Below are 17340 nucleotides of genomic sequence, written 5' to 3'. Positions count from 1 at the left end.
GGGGAGGTCAGAGATGAAAGAAAGACGATTGAAAAAGGGGGAGGGCAATCATAGGAAAAGCATCCATAACACATGCCCACCCCGAGGCTCCGGTAGAAACAGGAACTAAAAGATTGGGCGGGACAAAATAATGAGCGAAGGTTACCAAGTGACGGCGGTGATCTTCGGTCCTTCGCCAGGGGGACGTCGTAACGACTGTATTGTTACCCGGTTACGTACCGTACCGCGGCTTCATGTGGTCCAAGCGCCGGCTTTTTCTGCCGCCTTTTTATTAAAATAATTTTATTTCTTCGCATCGCATTCCTCGCATTGTCTACACCGTCCGGTCCTGCGATAATGGCATCCTTGTCAATGTCCCTTCATGCCGTCAACCATCGATTGACAAATATCCCCGTCAAACAGCTGCCTCCCCTCGCATCATGCCTGGCGACATCCTTGAGCAATTGCGGGGAGCTACTCTCTTCCCCTCAGCAGCAAAAGTCGGCCAAGTCGGACTCGGACGATGCGGTGCAAGTGCATAAATTGATGACCAGATTGGCAAGCTTGCTGCAAGATCGAACCCCAGAAGGCCGATGGACCGCCGTGGTGCTCGTGAAGACCGTGGTGGAGGCGGGTCAATGGGAAATCCTGCGAGGATGCGAGCCATTCGTTCGTGGTCTTATGGCGATTCTGACGGTACGCACTTGATCAATTGCAGACGGAGACTGTAGGCCCTGTGTTGGAAACTGGACGATTGCTGACTCAATTGCTGGAGCAGAAAGCCGACCCTACCTCGACCAAGAAAATGGCCGTCATCACCTTGACCCGAATTTTCCACCTGACCTACCAGTATCCTACCCTCGTGCGCGAAATCACCACGCCTTCTCTACCAGGGTTCGTCACCTCGGCTCTGAACCTGATTTCTGTCAAGCCCTCTTCCGAACCGATCAGAACGCTGAAGCCCAATGCAACGCCCTTCCTGGAGATCGTCCTGCATGCGTTTGGAGAGTTGATCGGCCGGCATCCCACTATCTTCCGCCCATTCTCGGCCCAGATTCATAGTCTTCTGCAGACAATCATCGGGTCGACCTCGCCTACGTTCCCCGAATCAGTGGTGGCGCTAGCTGAGCGATTGTTCGTCTTGCTTCATAACTGTGCCCCCAAGAATACGTCCGGAGAGGAATGGAAGAATGCGTGCCACATGACAATTGCTTCTCTTCATGGAACCGCGCATTACGTCTTTCGAGCTGTGGTCGAGCAATGGGAGTCCACTGACCCGTCAATGCGGAAGAATGCGGGACCGCAAGATTATACCCAAGAGGTGTGCGATCTGGGCCCAGATCCCTTGGGACTTCCAAGATGGCAGGGAATTGGGCCGGGCGTGGATAGACTCGTTGTGTTGCTGCGAATGCTATCGACTTTTCTGAACACTCCCTCGGCATCGACCGTGTCCATCCCCATTGGATCCATCCTGGACTTGACCTCGCGACTGACTTCGGTGACTGTCCCGGCAAATGGAGTCGAGGTCCAGACTAATCCTCAGATTGGTCGCGCGGAAAGAGAAACCCTATTTGCCGAGCTCCCTCGCATTCATACCGCATGTTTCAACCTGCTTGTTACCTTTGTGAAGAGATTGGAAACCGGCGCTGTTCCGGTAGGACAGACGATGCTCGAACAGGCGCTTTGGGTCTTCCGAGCCGAAAAGTATAGCCGGGAGGCTCGGGCCGCTATATACGATTTGACCCGCGCCTTGTTTATGCATATGGGCCCGTCATTGACGAAACAAAGCGTATCTTCTCTAACCAACCTAATCCATACCTGCTGTTGCGATCTCTTGCCCCCTGTGGGCGATGAAAGTCCATCGGCCAAACTCTCTGCTGATATGAAGGCTAAAACCAAGACGAATCAAGTCATGGCCAATGCCGATTCATTCTTGAACCCTGGACTAAAATCCGGTCGTCAATTGAGCCCATCGTCATCATTCCCTGATCTCAAACGAGCTGCCTCGGAATTAATTCCTGCCCTGCTCGCTAATGTGCCCACTGAATACCTCGCTCCGTCATTGCGGGCCGAAATCGACCGGACGATCATCATGACATCTGATAAGAACGGGATGTTTGCGAGTGTTCTCAACCCCGTTCCACCTGTGAAGGGCCGTGGAATGGGCGCCAGCATCATCCCATTCTTGGCTCGAGGCTATGCCGCACAAATGGAGGTGGAAGGACTCATCAGGCCCAGAATGCCCGTTCTTACGAACGCATCATCCGGCCTTGGTGGATATGTTCACATCGACGAAGACGAAGAGGATGAAGATGATGTGACTGTGCCAGCTTCTGCGCCGCACGCAGCACCTGTGAATACAGGATTCCTGAAGCAGTCCGCCACCCCAATCCTTCAGAATGATCTGATGGACATCCAAGAAACACAGCCGACCGTGCCATCTCTCAACAAGCGAAGCCACGGCGAAGATCAACCCCAGACTCTCACGACCCAATCTAACGCTGGCAAGACGGGACAAGCAAATGGGCAAACCAAGAGGCCGCGGGTTGAAAATGAGGTCGTGGCCGCCGCTCCGAGCCAGCCTTCCGTGACCAGAGTATCGCCCGATACCTTTACAGGCACCGCAGCTATCCCCGTTCCTACTTCGTCAGCCACATTCACCCAGGCTCCGCCCGCGCAGACCGCCAGCGTCAATACATCATCTAAAGCGACCGCTGGAGGTCCATTGTCCGGTACAACAGTATCGCAGCCTATGGCTTCGGCGGCAAAGGCCGAAGCAGGCGATGACGAGAGCGATGACGAACTGCCAACCCTCAACATGGACCCGGACACGGATGACGAGGAAGAGGAGGACGTAACGATGGGCGAGTCCTAAAACTCTACGCTCTGTATGATTAAGAAAAAATATCGACTTAAAATACAGGCCGATCTATATACTATCGATGATTCTATGTATAATTTCTATCTGACCATAAATACCAATGAGAATCCAAAAGTGAAGTATGCAGTGATCCAAATCCATCAACCATGCCTGTGTAACCAGAAGCGAATCCAAAATGCCGAAATATTCCAACTCCAAACTGATAAACAGAAACACCCGATGCATCACATTAACCGCACCCCTCGTCCCCAGTATGTTCCATCATCCCACCACTTGAACCACGGTTCACTCCAGCACCACCAACCCTCGCCCTCGACGCCCAGCCCTAATCCTAACCCGCGCAACAGACTGAGCGGCAACGGCTCCGTCAACCAGAGACCCCCTTTCGAGAAATCGTCCGCAATATAGCCACCTGAGAAGACGAGCCACCCGAACGCGAATGACGCATTTGCCGTCCGACAAAGCCAACGAGGAAGTGACTTTGATGGCAAAATCCTAGAAGCCAAGTCCTGGATTAAGAGACCTGCCCCCTGCAAAAGAAAGAAGAGGAATGTGCCGGACAAGGGCCGCGTTTCTTCGAACTGAGTGTAGCTCCCGCTGGCGTGGATCAAACCGCTCAGGCTAAAGACGATTAAGGTCAGAAGGAATCGACGGATACCAGCATGGGAAGCTAGTCGCCGCGGCAGCCACGAGATTAGCCACTGGGCGGTCGAGAGAAAACCAAATCTGAAGAGTTGATGCCACCACCGACTCCAGCACCCAGCGAGGCCGTGGTCTAGGACGGAGGCTAGGAAGGGGCCGAAGGCTTCTGGATATAGCCAGGGAGCGTCCAACGGGACAGCCGTGAGAGCGCGGGAGGCATTGGGAAATGCGCAGGAGAGTCCCAAGAAGAAAAGAGGGTTCAGAGCGGTAACGAAATCAAGGGCTGCATAAATCCCAATTCCGGAAAGAGCGAGTCGGTAGACGCAAAACAAGCCAGGAATGGGGGGTAAGATGTAGCTAATCGGGGGTGGCGGTGGCGAATGCGATAAAGAAACGATGCCCCAGAAATAGGGATCGCGCATCATCAGTACTTTGATTGCGTCCAGGGCCAGGTATGCATTTAGAAAGCCGAAAGCCACTGCACGGATGCGAGCCCGACCATCACTATAATTAGGGGGTTTCTTGCGCTGTTCCTGGCTTCGCGATTGTCGATGTTTCGGGTGGAGCTGTGTTCTTATCGAGGCAGGAAAAGGACCGACACTTGAAATGCGCCAGTTCCACTCGGGGCCTCGCAGATTGAGCAACAGACCCATAACCCAATTGAAACGATGCGACCATGAGCGAGGATATGTCTGCCATGCGAGGGGCTCAGGATACTCCTCGTTCGGTGGCCGTTGGGGTTTCGCATTCTGGGCTCCTGGGTTTCGAATAATATGCTGCTTTGAGCGCTCACTGACCGACTCTTCTTGACTATTTCCTTTCCCCAATGGCCTGCGCTCGATGCGTCGGAAGTCACGTTCGGCATCGTGAAAGACTAACAGAGTCATCACCCATATTGACCACCAGGCGACAATCAGCCCTACAATATACCCATTGGCACCGAGCAGAGTGCGTCGAGACTGGAGGGTCTCGACCGAGATGCCGAGATGAAGAACTAGGATCAGGGGACGCAAATAACAAGCCCGAGTTGAACGAGGAATTAGAAGTGAAGAGGCCGGAAGCACTAGAAAGAAAGCAACCAGATGCCACAGTAGGACTGGTTTCACGTGCCCATGATCAATGAGGGATTCGAACTGAACGCGACGACTGCGGAGGATGTGGAGGTAAGATGAAGGAAGAGGATCAGCCATGGGAAGGAAACTAAGAATAGCTAAACGAACGGTAGTCAATGCGATTGCTGTTGAAACATTGGTTCACTTGCATGTTTTGTTGGCAGAAGATTGACGTCAATCTGGGGCGAGGATCGCCAATGCATGCATAACTGACCATGGATTATTAAGACTTGTGACTGCACAACTGGCACCTCCTCGTCTTCGAGTATCACAAACTCGTGGCATCTATCTGTGGTGTCACCCGCTGGCGTTGATTGTTTCTATATTGATGTATATCATCACTTACCATGATATCCAGACATCGTCATAAGTCAGCACTAACGTCGCACCATCAAAACATCGTGGTACTGACAATCAGCTGTCGTCGAAGCTAGCAGCTAGGGGTCCATCGGCGATAAAAGAGTCCTCCGCACTCTGCGGATTGCAGTTCCACTTGAACAATGGTCGCATTCATCCGGCGGGGAAACCCCCGCAGTCGCAGTCATTGCCTTTCTCCTCTCGTCGACACTACCAGGAAAATTGCAATACGAAGGTCTCTTGCTAAATGGTCAACATGAACCCTGCAATCGGCATCTTTCAGCCGATCCCTGAGCATTGCAACCAATCGCCTTTTCCTTTCGCTCGGAATTATGCTATAAATTTTTATGTCCGTACTGGGGGCACAATCCTTCAGCCTTTTCTCCGGGGATTGAAATGCCTGTCTATGCCTTTAACTCCGTTAGGTCATGCCGTCGAGAGGAAAGGTATCAGCTCATACTCCACATGTTCTGGTGCTTACGGAGCATTGCTTCTCCGTGTACAGATCCAAGCTACATACAGAACGGATAGCCGCTCAACTTTCTATTTCTCTTCTCCGCTCTCCTTTTTACTGCCCTTCTAAACCATCTACCAATTTAATTTATTTCTTTTGTATCGCATTGCCGCGCAGAGCAGTCAAATTTCCCCCTTTTCGTTCCTGGGAACCTCGAAAGGTCCTTCGCTCATAGCGCGCAAATCAGACACGAAAGCATCAACGGATAGACGGCACGCAAAGATCAACAATATACGAGATTTACTGTAATTTCAAAAGTTGCCCTCCTACGAAAACCCGTATGAGCTCGTCTGTGGCGGGCGAGGCTGTCAAGCCTACTCGCATTCCCCATTGGCGCCTCATCACCGATCAAGGCGTTCTCACGCAAGAGATATGCGGCTATCAATACCCCGGGTCCGGCACGGAAGATGACCCCTATATCGTCACTTGGATTCCAGATGATCCCAGAAACCCTATGAACGCTCCCGCGAAAACGAAGTGGTTCTACACAATGTCCATGGCCTTCGCAACGTTGGCGGTATCATGTACCTCCTCTGCCTATACAGGTGGCATCGAACAAATAATAGCAGACTTTGAGGTCGGCACAACGGTGGCTACATTAGGAGTGTCGCTCTTCGTGGCAGGTTTCGCTATCGGGCCACTCTTTTGGGCGCCCATGAGTGAGCTCTGGGGCCGACAATACCTCTTTGCAGTCAGCTACTGCGGGTTGACAGTGTTCAACGCTGCTACTGCCGGGGCCAAGAATATCGAGTCCCTGATTATATTTCGCTTCTTCGCCGGTGCCTTTGGGTCATCCCCGCTCACCAACGCCGGCGGTGTGATAGCGGACCTGTTCCCTGCCAGCCATCGTGGGCTAGCTATGAGTATCTTTGCCGCGGCCCCGTTCCTGGGACCCGTGTTGGGGCCGATAATTGGCGGCTTCCTTGGCATGAACTCGGGGTGGAAGTGGGTGATGGGGTTCCTGGCCATATTTTCGGGCGTGCTATGGATCTTTTGTTGTTTGTGTGTGCCTGAAACCTACGCCCCGGTGCTCCTCCGGCGACGCGCGGAGAATCTCTCCAAGACGACAGGAAAGGTTTACAAAAGCAAAATTGAAGCAGATCAAGGCAGGCAAACGGTTACCCAGGCCTTCAAGACCGCACTATCCCGTCCGTGGCTTCTCCTCTTCCGAGAGCCAATAGTTATCTTGCTATCTATATACATGGTTGGTGCTACCTCGAATCACATCCCTCGTAAACACTGTCTTGCGAAACCTAACAAATTAGCAGGCTATCATCTATGGAACATTGTTTATGATGTTTGCGGCTTTCCCAATTGTCTACAAACAACAACGGGGCTGGAACCAGGGGGTATCTGGGCTAGCATTTCTGGGGATCATGGTTGGTATGATAGTTGCCGTGATCTATAACATCTATGACAACAAACGCTACATCAAGATTGCGGCAGCCAATAGAGGGTTTGCGCCGCCCGAGTCGCGTCTCACCCCGTGCATGATGGCGGCTATTGCTATACCTATTGGCCTGTTCTGGTTTGCCTGGTCCAATGGCCCCTCGGTTCATTGGATGGCCAGTATTGCGGCTGGGGCGCCGTTTGGTTTTGGCATGGTCTTGGTCTTTCTGAGTCTGATGAATTATCTGATCGATGCCTATACCATATTTGCGGCTTCGGTACTGGCGGCCAGTGCGGTTTTGCGCTCGCTGTTCGCCGCAGCATTTCCCCTCTTCACCACCTATATGTATAGGAACTTGGGTGTACATTGGGCATCTTGCATCCCTGCATTCTTGGCTGTCGCTTGCGCACCCTTCCCGTTTCTATTTTACAAGTACGGCCCGGCGATCAGGGCACGATGCAAATATGCCGCCGAATCCGATGCTTTCATGAAGAAACTAATGGAAGTGGCAAAAGAATTACCTCCTACCGAGCCGGAGAAAGAAACGGCCCCTACAGCTGTCGTGGATGAAGTGCCCTCGGGTCAAACTTCGGTGGCCATGGGATCAACGCCGGATGTGGGAGGAAAGGACCGTGCGTCGTCATACTCGCGTTCAAGCCTTGACCGCATACGGTCTAAAGAATCTATAAAGTCGCATAAGGAGACAGCGGGAACCGAGGCTCTGTATGACGCCAATCCATATGACATTGATCGGGTGAATACCCGCGAGTCTTTCAAAAATTAGCGGGGAGGCCTTGAATACTCAACATCATAGGCATTTGGGAAGATTGATTACCCTCTCTTGGAAAGATTCATATCCAGATAGTCAATATGAAAATTCTTCATTAGGCTGTTTGTCCCTAGAAATCAAAAATTCCAGCCAGAATCCAAACATTGTAGAAGAACGCGCGATAAATGACATCATATCTGTTTACATGAGATACATCACGGGACATCACGTGTAAGCGTGATCTAGCGTGTCACACCAGTCCCCATGGGGGATAGCGCTATCTGTCCGGTCATGGATGCCGCATCGCAAGTGGTTCCTCCGTTTGATCTATCGACTCTCTCTTCCTCCCCTGGACAATTCCATTTCTTCTGTTCTTTGCTTTGCTGTCATCGAAATTGTCCTCCTTAAATGCGCCATCATGGGTCGACCTTCAGGGAAGCGCAACATAGACCAGGTTGATCTCACCTTGAGTGATGATGGGAGTTCTACCCCAGGACACACTCCCAAGCACCCGCGCGCAGTCAGTGGGCAGCGATTGGGGCAAGACACGGCCTTCGTACCCCTGAGTCAATCATCGCAAAATTATGCGGCCGACGATGAAGATGACGAGCATGCTGCGGATCAGATTATGGGCACTCAAGGAGTGGATGATGCAATGTCTAACAACTCCATGCTGTATGGTGAGATGCCCTCAAAGATTGTCGGTGTGCGTTTCTACAATGGATATGCTACTATTGGAGAGCATGTCATCTTGAAACGAGAGCCACAGAACCCGTATGACCGGAACGCTATCCAAGTGCTGAATGTCATGGGAGCCCAAATCGGCCATATTCCTCGCTTCATGGCGTCTAAGTTGGCGGGATACATGGTAGGCATTCCCGGCAAGAGTCTTTTCACCTATGGCGCCATCATTAATCATCTCCATACAGGACTCTAAGTCGCTGATCATTGAGGGCTCGCTGACAGGCAGCATTGGGGCTTATGATTGTCCCATTTCTCTGCGATTGTTCGGTCCGACTGATCCACAAAAAAGAGAAGAACTAAAGCAGAGAATGACGGCCGATAGGCTGCCCTTGGGTAGCCTCAGACAACAGGAGCGCGATGAGCGTGCCCTCCAAAAGGAACACGAAAAGGCGCGAAAGGAAGCCCAGAAAAAAGCTCGTGCTCTCGGAGGCGGCAAAGGAGCCCAGTGGGAGGCCGGCGAGAACTCCTTGTATGCCAACCTCTTTAGCGGGGAGGGCCTTCAGGAAGGGGAGAATCTTGAAGACCTTATTGGCCAAAGTAGCACTTTCAATCCTCGTGAGATTGGTAAAGTGACTGAAAGCTTTGGCATGAACGAGTCTGATTTGGCAAATATGCCTATGGTGGATACTCCCGCTGCCCTTTCAACAGAATTACTCCCCTATCAACGTCAGGGACTGGCTTGGATGATCAGCAAAGAAAATCCTAGCCTACCCGGCCCTGGATCTGAGGATGTGGTGCAATTGTGGAAGAGGAAAGGCTCTAATTACACCAATCTTGCCACCAACTATTCCACATCCACTGCACCTCCTCTTGCGAGTGGTGGTATTTTGGCGGACGATATGGGTCTTGGAAAGACAATACAGATCATTTCCTTGATACTGGCGAATTCTCAACCAAAGACAGCTGGGGGTTCCAAATGCACTCTGATTGTGGCCCCTGTAGGGGTCATGAGCAATTGGAAAAACCAAATCCAGGAACATACCCATAGCGAGAACACCCCGCGCGTGCATGTGTACCATGGTGCAGGAAAGAAGGAAGCGAAGAATCTGGACCAATACGACTTGGTTGTCACCAGCTATGGTGCACTTGCAATGGAATACAACCCCCAGGCCAAGGCGCCCCCCAAACAAGGCATTTTTTCTGTCTACTGGCGTCGAATTGTTCTCGATGAAGGTCATACAGTGCGCAACCCAAGATCCAAAGGTGCTCTCGCCGCCTGTAACTTGCGTGCCGATTCCCGCTGGTCGTTGACTGGAACTCCTATTGTGAACAGTCTCAAGGATCTCTTTTCTCAAGTTCGCTTTCTGGGGCTTACCGGTGGTCTAGAGGACATGGCGGTCTTCAATAGCGTTTTGATTCGGCCTCTCATGTCTGACGATCCTAACGCACGCTTACTACTGCAAACACTGATGTGTACCATTTGCCTACGTCGCAGAAAGGACATGGAATTCGTCAATCTGCGTTTGCCACCTCTCACATCTCGTGTTCTGCGAGTCAAGTTCCACCCCCATGAAGAAGAGAAATACAACATGTTTCAGTACGTACAAATCGCTCACAGCTATGATGCTGGTATGCTAACAGTTCACACAGAGCCGAGGCAAAGGGCATGCTTCTGGATATCAAATCCAAAGAAAAGGCCGGTACCACATACTCCAATCTTCTTGAGGTTATTCTGCGGCTCCGACAAGTATGCAACCATTGGGCACTCTGTAAAAAACGCATTGATAGCATCACCGCACTACTGGAGAAGGAAAAGGTGGTTCCACTTACTCCGGAGAACATCAAGGCTCTCCAGGACATGCTGCAAGTCAGAATTGAGAGCCAGGAGACTTGTCCGATCTGCCTAGATACCCTCGCAGAACCTGTGATTACCGCATGCGGTCATTCATTTGATCGAGAGTGTATCGAACAAGTGATCGACAGACAGCACAAATGCCCTATGTGCCGAGCCGAAATTGGAGACACAACCACCCTGGTGTCTCCTGCTGCCGAGATGGGCGAGAACAATGACAGTGTTTCTGCAGACCCAGACAACCCAAGCAGCAAGATCGAAGCCCTTGTCAAGATCTTGACGGCCCAAGGGCAGGCTGCCGGTACCAAGACCGTCGTGTTTAGTCAGTGGACATCGTTCCTCGATCTCGTCCAGCCTCACTTGGAGCGCCATGGCATCGGATTCGCTCGCATTGACGGTAGAATGAGCTCTGTCAGCCGTGACAACTCAACGTACCGCTTTTCGCGTGACCCCAACTGCACAGTTCTTCTTGCCAGTCTCAGTGTCTGCGGCGTCGGCCTCAACCTAGTCGCCGCCAACCAAGCCATCCTTGCCGACAGTTGGTGGGCCCCAGCCATCGAAGATCAAGCCGTCGACCGAGTATACCGTCTAGGACAGATGCGCGAAACGACCGTATGGCGCCTTGTCATGGAAAACAGTATCGAGGACCGAGTCCTCGCGGTCCAGGAGACGAAGCGTAAGCTGATGCTGGAGGCATTCCGCGAGACCGCTACCAAGAAGAAGGCCGATGAGAGAGCCACTCGTGTTGCTGATCTCGAAAAGCTTCTCACTTGATCAAGGTCCTCAACTTTTGGGAGCTCGGCTTTCTCTCATCTCCTGTTTTCTCGTACCTATTTTCTCGGAATCTAGCCGTTCCGTCTCCTGGTCCGGCTACGGCGTTGACGTTCGACTGAAAGGAGTATTCGCACGAGTCTTCCCTTAGTTAGATAGATGATCTTCTGATCTTTCGAGATAGGGGGCAGTCAGGTATTTCGGGCCCTGCTCTCAGCACCTTTCTTTGTTGGGATTTAAGATGGCGATGCTGCTGGTCAGATTTGCCTCATTTTTCGTGGATCTATTATACTTCTTCCTACTGTTCCGAACCTTTTCAAACTGTAGACTGAGATTTTACTTGGCGTAGAAGTAGTTTAATTTATGTAGGAATTCAATTCGCTTCTCATGCATTCATAATCATTATGTAAAAATATGTACGTAGGTATGCTCGCATATACGTACTAAACGGGCGCCTAGGAATGCTTGTGTACAAGAGAAAAGAAAGAATAAAGAGAAAGGGGGAACCGAAAACAAGCTAGAGCGAGATATCCACCGAGATAAGGGAGCGAAGAAATAAAAAACCTGAAATAAAATGAAAGCCTATCCAGGGGAATTTTGCCGTGGGAGAAAAAAAAATAGAGACAAGCCCGCTCAATAACATAGATATGAGAAGATAAAAGATAAGGAAAGTTAATACATAAAAGAAAAGAAAAACTGCACGAGGCTAGATTCAAAGAGATGCAAGAGCCATATGTGGTCTCAGTCGTTGTAAGAAATCATGTCGGGGGCCAAAGGAGGAGGACCATCGTTATGTGCGTTGGAAGGGACAACACGTGGAGCGGGCAGCGGTAACGGCTGCTGCTGATATTGCGGCAAATATTGTCCTTGATCAAACTGCCCTTGCTCATACTGTCCCTGATGGTATTGTCCCTGCTCATACTGCCACTGCTGCTGTTGTGGTTGATAAAGGCCAACGTTGGGGGAATTGTAGGGGATGGATGCGGACGGCATGTTGGGTTGTGGGTAAGGCGTGGAATATGAGGTGTATGGGCTCGCAGCTGCGTCGGCTCTGGCTGCAGCCAGGTATGGCCTTTGCCTTTCTTCCAGCAGTCTCTGGTATGCGACAGGGTTGGTACGTCTGAGAGTCATGTCGTTTATTTCTTCCTGGACACGTTGTTCCTCCTCCAAGGACAACTTGTCATTGTCATCTCTTTCGAGGGTTTTTGTGAGAGTGATCTTGCGGATCGGATAGGTATCTTTATCATTCAAGATTTTGTCTAGAACCTGAGGGTCTTTGCCGAGGAATTCGCTGGTATCAGTCTCGGGGACTGCCTTGACTGGGAAAAGATACCCTTTCATGGGCTTGGTCGCTGCACGAATAGGGTTTTTCTTGTCAACAACGCGAAACGCAAGCTGCGTCTTGAACATTGCCCTGTTGTATATCATTTCCTCAAAAGTGCCACCGGCGATGAAGCGGTATATAAAGACCGGCTTTTTCTGACCAAGGCGATAAACACGGCCAACGGCCTGCTGCTCCCACATTGGGCTGAATCCGAAATCGAATATCACAACGCGGTTTGCGCCAGGGATATTGAGACCTAATCCTCCCGCGCGTGTTGAGATCAAGTAGACATATTCCTCCGAGCCGTGATTGAAATTTTTAGTTGCAGTTTGGCGGCTTTGAATAGGTGTTTGTCCATCTAGGCGACGATATTTTCTTCCGGTCATCTTCAACATGCGCTCGATGTAGTCGAGCGTTGGTATGCTATGGGAGAAGACAAGTAACTTGTCGCCAGCGTTGAATGACTCGGTGATTATCCTGTCCAAGATCTGCGCCCGATATGATAGCTCCAGAGCGTTCATGTCCGAAATGGTAGCAAACAGCTTCTTTTGTTTAGACATAAAGTTGTCTGCATAAGGGAGGGGAGCTTCAGGGATTTGTTCAGCTTCCGGAGATCCTTCGGGCTCCTCATCTGGGTTTTGAACATCACGGGCCCGGTCAAGTAGCTTTTGTCTGAAGCATGCCGGGTGGTTGTTGCACAAACTCAAGACTGCAAGCCAAGACCAAACGTTCGTGTTTTGAACGCACTCATTTGCTCCCTCAAGAGTGCTCTCGACATACAGATCATATGCAGCCTTCTGGAGTGGGGTCAAAGGAATGGTAAGGACAAATTCGGTTTTTGGTGGTAGACTTCCTTCGAGTACAGTGATATCTGCGCGATTGAGTTTAGGTTCAAGATTGTTGTTGAGAGCCTTGAGCTTGATGAGGGATCGGCGCCTCTCCCAGCGAGTGCTATCTGCGTAGAGGCCTTCTTCTATAGGCTCCACAAAATTGGCCTTGAACTCTACGAACTCGCCCAGATAGTCCTTTGCAATCCAGTTGACCATGGTATAATAATCAACCAGATTGTTGGCCAAAGGCGAGCCAGTCAGCGCGATGCGTCTTGTGGTGCGGAATTGCATGGTAGCTCGGGCGATTCCGCTACTCGCATTTTTCATCTTATGGGCTTCATCGGCGACAACAATATTGGGGCCTTCCAAGAGCATTGTCCGGACCTTATGGTGGTCCTCATCGGATATAGTTGACTTGTCTCTCTTGACAGACTTTTTGTTGAGAACCCAAGACCGGAAGAGCTCATAGCCCATTATCAGTACTCCACCCTCAGCATCCCAGTCTACCAAGGTCTGAAATCTCTCCTCAACTGCAGTCGAGCTTGTGACTTTTCTCAACGGGCCGATGGGCGAATCTGGAGGGCACCACATTATAAACTCCTCGTACCAATTTTCAATCAATGTGACTGGGGAGAGAACGAGGGTTTTTGACTCTCTTATATCAGGAGGAACTTGTTGACGAACGTCGGAGGCATTTGAAGAAGCGGCGGCAGAAATGGTTGCTAGAAGAGATATAACTTGCATTGTTTTCCCCAGGCCCATGGTGTGTGCCAGAAGACAGCCTTGCCCCTTCTCATCCTCCAACAACTCTCGCCACATGAATTGAATGCCACTTAGTTGATGAGGCATGACACGACTGCCAATGTGCGGGTCCAGGTAGATGATGGGTTCTCTAAAGCTGACGGCTTGGTGTGCCGGATCGTTATTGCTTACTCCCATGCTCTCCATCTTCTGTTCAAGTTTCCTTTTTTGTTCCTCGTTGAGCTGAACACGCATTCGTGCGCTTTGCTGGTTCGATTTCACGGCCTGGCTTTCCTTGATCTCTCTTTTTCTCTTCTTATGCGGTGTCGCCATTTGATTTGCATCCTGCTGCTCCAAACGATCGATTGCACTTATATGCTTCTTGGACTGTTGAAATTCACGGGAGTCTCCGGGAAAGTTGGGTGAATGCCGCCATGGGGAAAAAGGAAATCGGAGACGCTTGGTAAGTTCCTCGAAAAACTGGGAAAATCCTTGAGGAAGATCTTCTTGTGTGTTTTCTACAAGATGTTTTGGAATGCCTTTTTTCCGCTGAAGATGAGTACAGTTTACCCAAGATATGTAAAGCGATGCAGTTCGCATAATAGTCTTGCTTTCGGATTCTTCCAGGTTAGGCATACATTCTTGTCCCTGCAGAAACCTTTTGAGAGCGATCGAGATGTTTTCTCTCAGCCTTTCTTGGTTAGATTTGGGGATGGTGTCGGCCAAGTTCTCTCTTTCACCGTCAGGTAAACTGCATAGTAATTTTATGAGTAGCCTGCCACGGTCTTTGCGCTCTTCAAGCAGTTCCCACGACATCTGCTTGATCCCTTTAAGGTCGTTAAACGGAGGCGTCCTGCTTTGGGGGTCTCTAGGCGGGTCGATTGCCTTGACGGGTATTTCAACGCTTATATTTTGACCGAGTCGAGGCTCCGGGGAAATTGAAGGACTCGTTCTATTAGTAACAAAAGGGTCCTCATGGGACTTTGCAACCACTAGTTGAACGGGATTCAAGGGGGGTGTTTCAATCTTCAAGTCCTCGGGAGGGGGCGACTCTACTGTCAGATCAATGACTGAAGCCATTGCATCGTGTTTTGGGCTAGGTATAGGAGAGCTGGATTCGCGAAAAGGGAGTCTTCTGAGTTTCCTTGAGTTCCGACGGGTTCCCGAAGGGCTGATGATATCGTCGTCACTGTCAGAGGTCGAGGGTGTCGTCATTGGAATGTCTTCTTCACGAGAAGCCTCGCCCACGGCAGATGTGTCATCAATGAAATCGTACGAATTGTCGCTGGTCAAGTAGTCGGAGTCGGACTGAAGAGATTCCTCGTCCTCAAGATTTCGTCGCGGTTTGAAGGCATATGGGCGCCGAGGAGGGGTGGATGTCTTTGGGGGACAGGTCTCCTGTTCAAGAATCGCCGCGCGCCATTTGCTCTTCTCTATATCCATGACTGTTTGTTCCATGCTTTGACATTGGTCACTCAGCTCGGCCCGTGCAGAATACGTGCTATCACAAATGTGCTCCTGCAACTTCTCCAAGCGCTTCCCCAGAAGGATCGTCTCGTGGTTTAGAGCCTTGATTTTCTGGTTGGTGCTTTTGGTTCTCCTTGCTGTTAACCACAGTTTTTGGACTTTTGCTTGTTCCTTCTCCTGGCCATTCTGGCGCCACTTTGCTTTATAGTCAGAGATGCAATCCGCAATGATGCCACGCATTTCGTTTTGTGTCAGTTGATACGGTACTGTTTCTTGCTGCTCGTCTTGCATTTCCTGCAATATCGCTTCATCGTATTCACCCTCAGATCCCGAGTCACCATACAAAGGAAATATGTCCTGATCTTCTTGAGGTGGGTATCTCTGAAGGAGACGTGCGTAGGGGTCATGGCGGTCCGTCATTTCCGTTGAGTCATTGTGAGACTTAGGCTTCAAAGTATTGAACTGGGGCCAATTATTCATCTGCTCTTTTCTCACAGTAACCTTTCCCTTATCAGATGTATACAAGGTAAAAAGCTTTGGGTTATCTGCATTAACCATCTTGCTACTGTAAGGTGTCACGGCCCATTGAGTGGGGTCCTTTCCGTTTTTGCCTGAGGTGAGCTTGATTGGCGGTTGCTGATAGAAATGGCTTAGGCTTTTGTTCACAAAGTGACGCTTTGCCGTTGGAACTTCTGAGCCTAGCATCATGAATGATCGGACATTGTCATCCAAGCCAGGTGAGTAGAAAACGTCAGAATGTGAGATGCGTTCTGGCCCCATGTACCACACCTTACCATCCTGGGCATCCGCGGCGTTGGAACTTTGCTTATGATCCTGAACCTTAGCCGAAGATTGGGGGTCTAGCCTGAGCCGCTTTTTGCCTGAGCTATCGACGGTGATGTGTCCACGTGATTGAGCGTACAGACTGGGATTCGAGGCCTCGCCGCGTTTCACCAGACTCAAATCCGGCTCAGCGACAGGAGTCTGGCGCGGTTCCAGTACGGGATTGGGAGTAGGTTCTGGTGGAATAGTAACTTGATTTTTGGCCGGCGAGTTGGTCAAAGCTGCCTCTCGATTATGAGGCTTGATGCGAGCGGAAGGTGACATCGCCAGAATGTGCGTTCGCGAGTCCACACGGATCGGAGTGATGTCCCTAGGAGTATGACCACTCTCAGGGCGCACAGTAGAAGACAAATGAGGAGCCACTCCCATGGGAGAAAACGGCGTTGAGAACTGGTCACTCTGCCGGTCCTCGAGAGAATGAGGGTACCCCCTGCTGCCTTTAAATTTGAGGGAGTTGTCTTGCAAATAGCGAATGGCTCTGAGCATAGAACTCACATGGCCGAGGGTTTTTAGACCTAAGTCCTCTCGTAGTTCGGTTTTATGTACATCGTGCAAAAGCACCTCACCCGTCACGAAATTATCACGTAGAGCAGTTTCGAAGGAAGTGGGATCAGGCCTAGGGCCACCGGTAGCTGACCGAGACCATGGTTGGTCGGAGTTGTGACAGAGGAAGTTGACTACTTCATCGACTGTCCAGTCTAGAGGATCGGGGGTATCAACCTGCATGTTGTCTAATCGGACATTAGACCGGGGACTTTTCTCGCAGTGGAGGATCTAGAAGAAAGCTTACTGTGAGGTCATGGAGCGGTGATATTAGTCTGAATTGATCAAATGTGAGCTATAGGAGAGCAAGATAGGAGAGCAAGCTTCGAGATTGTCGTTGCACACTACATCTAGATGAGAACGAGCTCTGAAGAGTACGCGCAGTAGATGCGACGAACGAGGGTGGGTGAGGTTAAGTTCAGGTGGACTTAACCAGTCCGATATGCGAGATACTGTATGGAAGAGGTAACACGCGTATCAGATGTCGGAGACAACCCTCGAATCCCCTGGTCTTCCTGGGACAGTCACGGTGCGCGCGACGCCAGCTGCCACGCGTCCGGAAAGCAGGAGATTGGGGGAAAGAAAAGACAGGGAAGAGGCCGAGCAAACGCTGTCAAACACCCAATTTCTGCCGTCACTGT

General features: G+C 50.7%; 5 protein-coding genes across 5 annotated transcripts; 3 read left to right on the top strand and 2 right to left on the bottom strand.

The window, feature by feature from the left end:
• Positions 1-336: 336 nt before the first annotated feature.
• On the top strand, positions 337-2854 carry KD926_006551 (RIX1/PELP1 family protein; the record flags this gene model as incomplete). The annotated part of the gene is made up of 2 exons (XM_053099546.1): positions 337-675; positions 758-2854. The coding sequence occupies 2 exons, from the start codon at positions 337-339 to the stop codon at positions 2852-2854; spliced, it is 2436 nt and encodes an 811-aa protein (XP_052956634.1).
• A 230-nt stretch (positions 2855-3084) lies between these two features.
• On the bottom strand, positions 3085-4692 carry KD926_006550 (wax synthase family protein; the record flags this gene model as incomplete). The annotated part of the gene is made up of 1 exon (XM_053099545.1): positions 3085-4692. The coding sequence occupies one exon, from the start codon at positions 4690-4692 to the stop codon at positions 3085-3087; it is 1608 nt and encodes a 535-aa protein (XP_052956633.1).
• Positions 4693-5765: 1073 nt separating this feature from the next.
• KD926_006549 (MFS transporter) lies at positions 5766-7659 on the top strand (the record flags this gene model as incomplete). Its single annotated transcript, XM_053099544.1, has 2 exons — positions 5766-6689; positions 6754-7659. 2 exons carry the CDS (start codon positions 5766-5768, stop codon positions 7657-7659), a joined length of 1830 nt encoding a protein of 609 aa, XP_052956632.1.
• A 280-nt stretch (positions 7660-7939) lies between these two features.
• KD926_006548 (DEAD/DEAH box helicase) lies at positions 7940-10954 on the top strand (the record flags this gene model as incomplete). Its single annotated transcript, XM_053099541.1, has 3 exons — positions 7940-8512; positions 8574-9925; positions 9979-10954. The coding sequence occupies 3 exons, from the start codon at positions 7940-7942 to the stop codon at positions 10952-10954; spliced, it is 2901 nt and encodes a 966-aa protein (XP_052956631.1).
• Positions 10955-11692: 738 nt separating this feature from the next.
• Positions 11693-16882, bottom strand: KD926_006547 (putative SNF2 family helicase/ATPase; the record flags this gene model as incomplete). Its single annotated transcript, XM_053099540.1, has 1 exon — positions 11693-16882. The coding sequence occupies one exon, from the start codon at positions 16880-16882 to the stop codon at positions 11693-11695; it is 5190 nt and encodes a 1729-aa protein (XP_052956630.1).
• Positions 16883-17340: the final 458 nt, after the last annotated feature.

This window comes from Aspergillus affinis (assembly GCF_023601865.1).
Source record: "Aspergillus affinis strain CMG 70 chromosome Unknown NODE_35_length_286873_cov_86_307686, whole genome shotgun sequence".
Classification (NCBI taxonomy): domain Eukaryota; kingdom Fungi; phylum Ascomycota; class Eurotiomycetes; order Eurotiales; family Aspergillaceae; genus Aspergillus; species Aspergillus affinis.
Note: the sequence above shows the minus strand (reverse complement) of the source record. Positions and strands in the feature narration are given on the sequence as shown.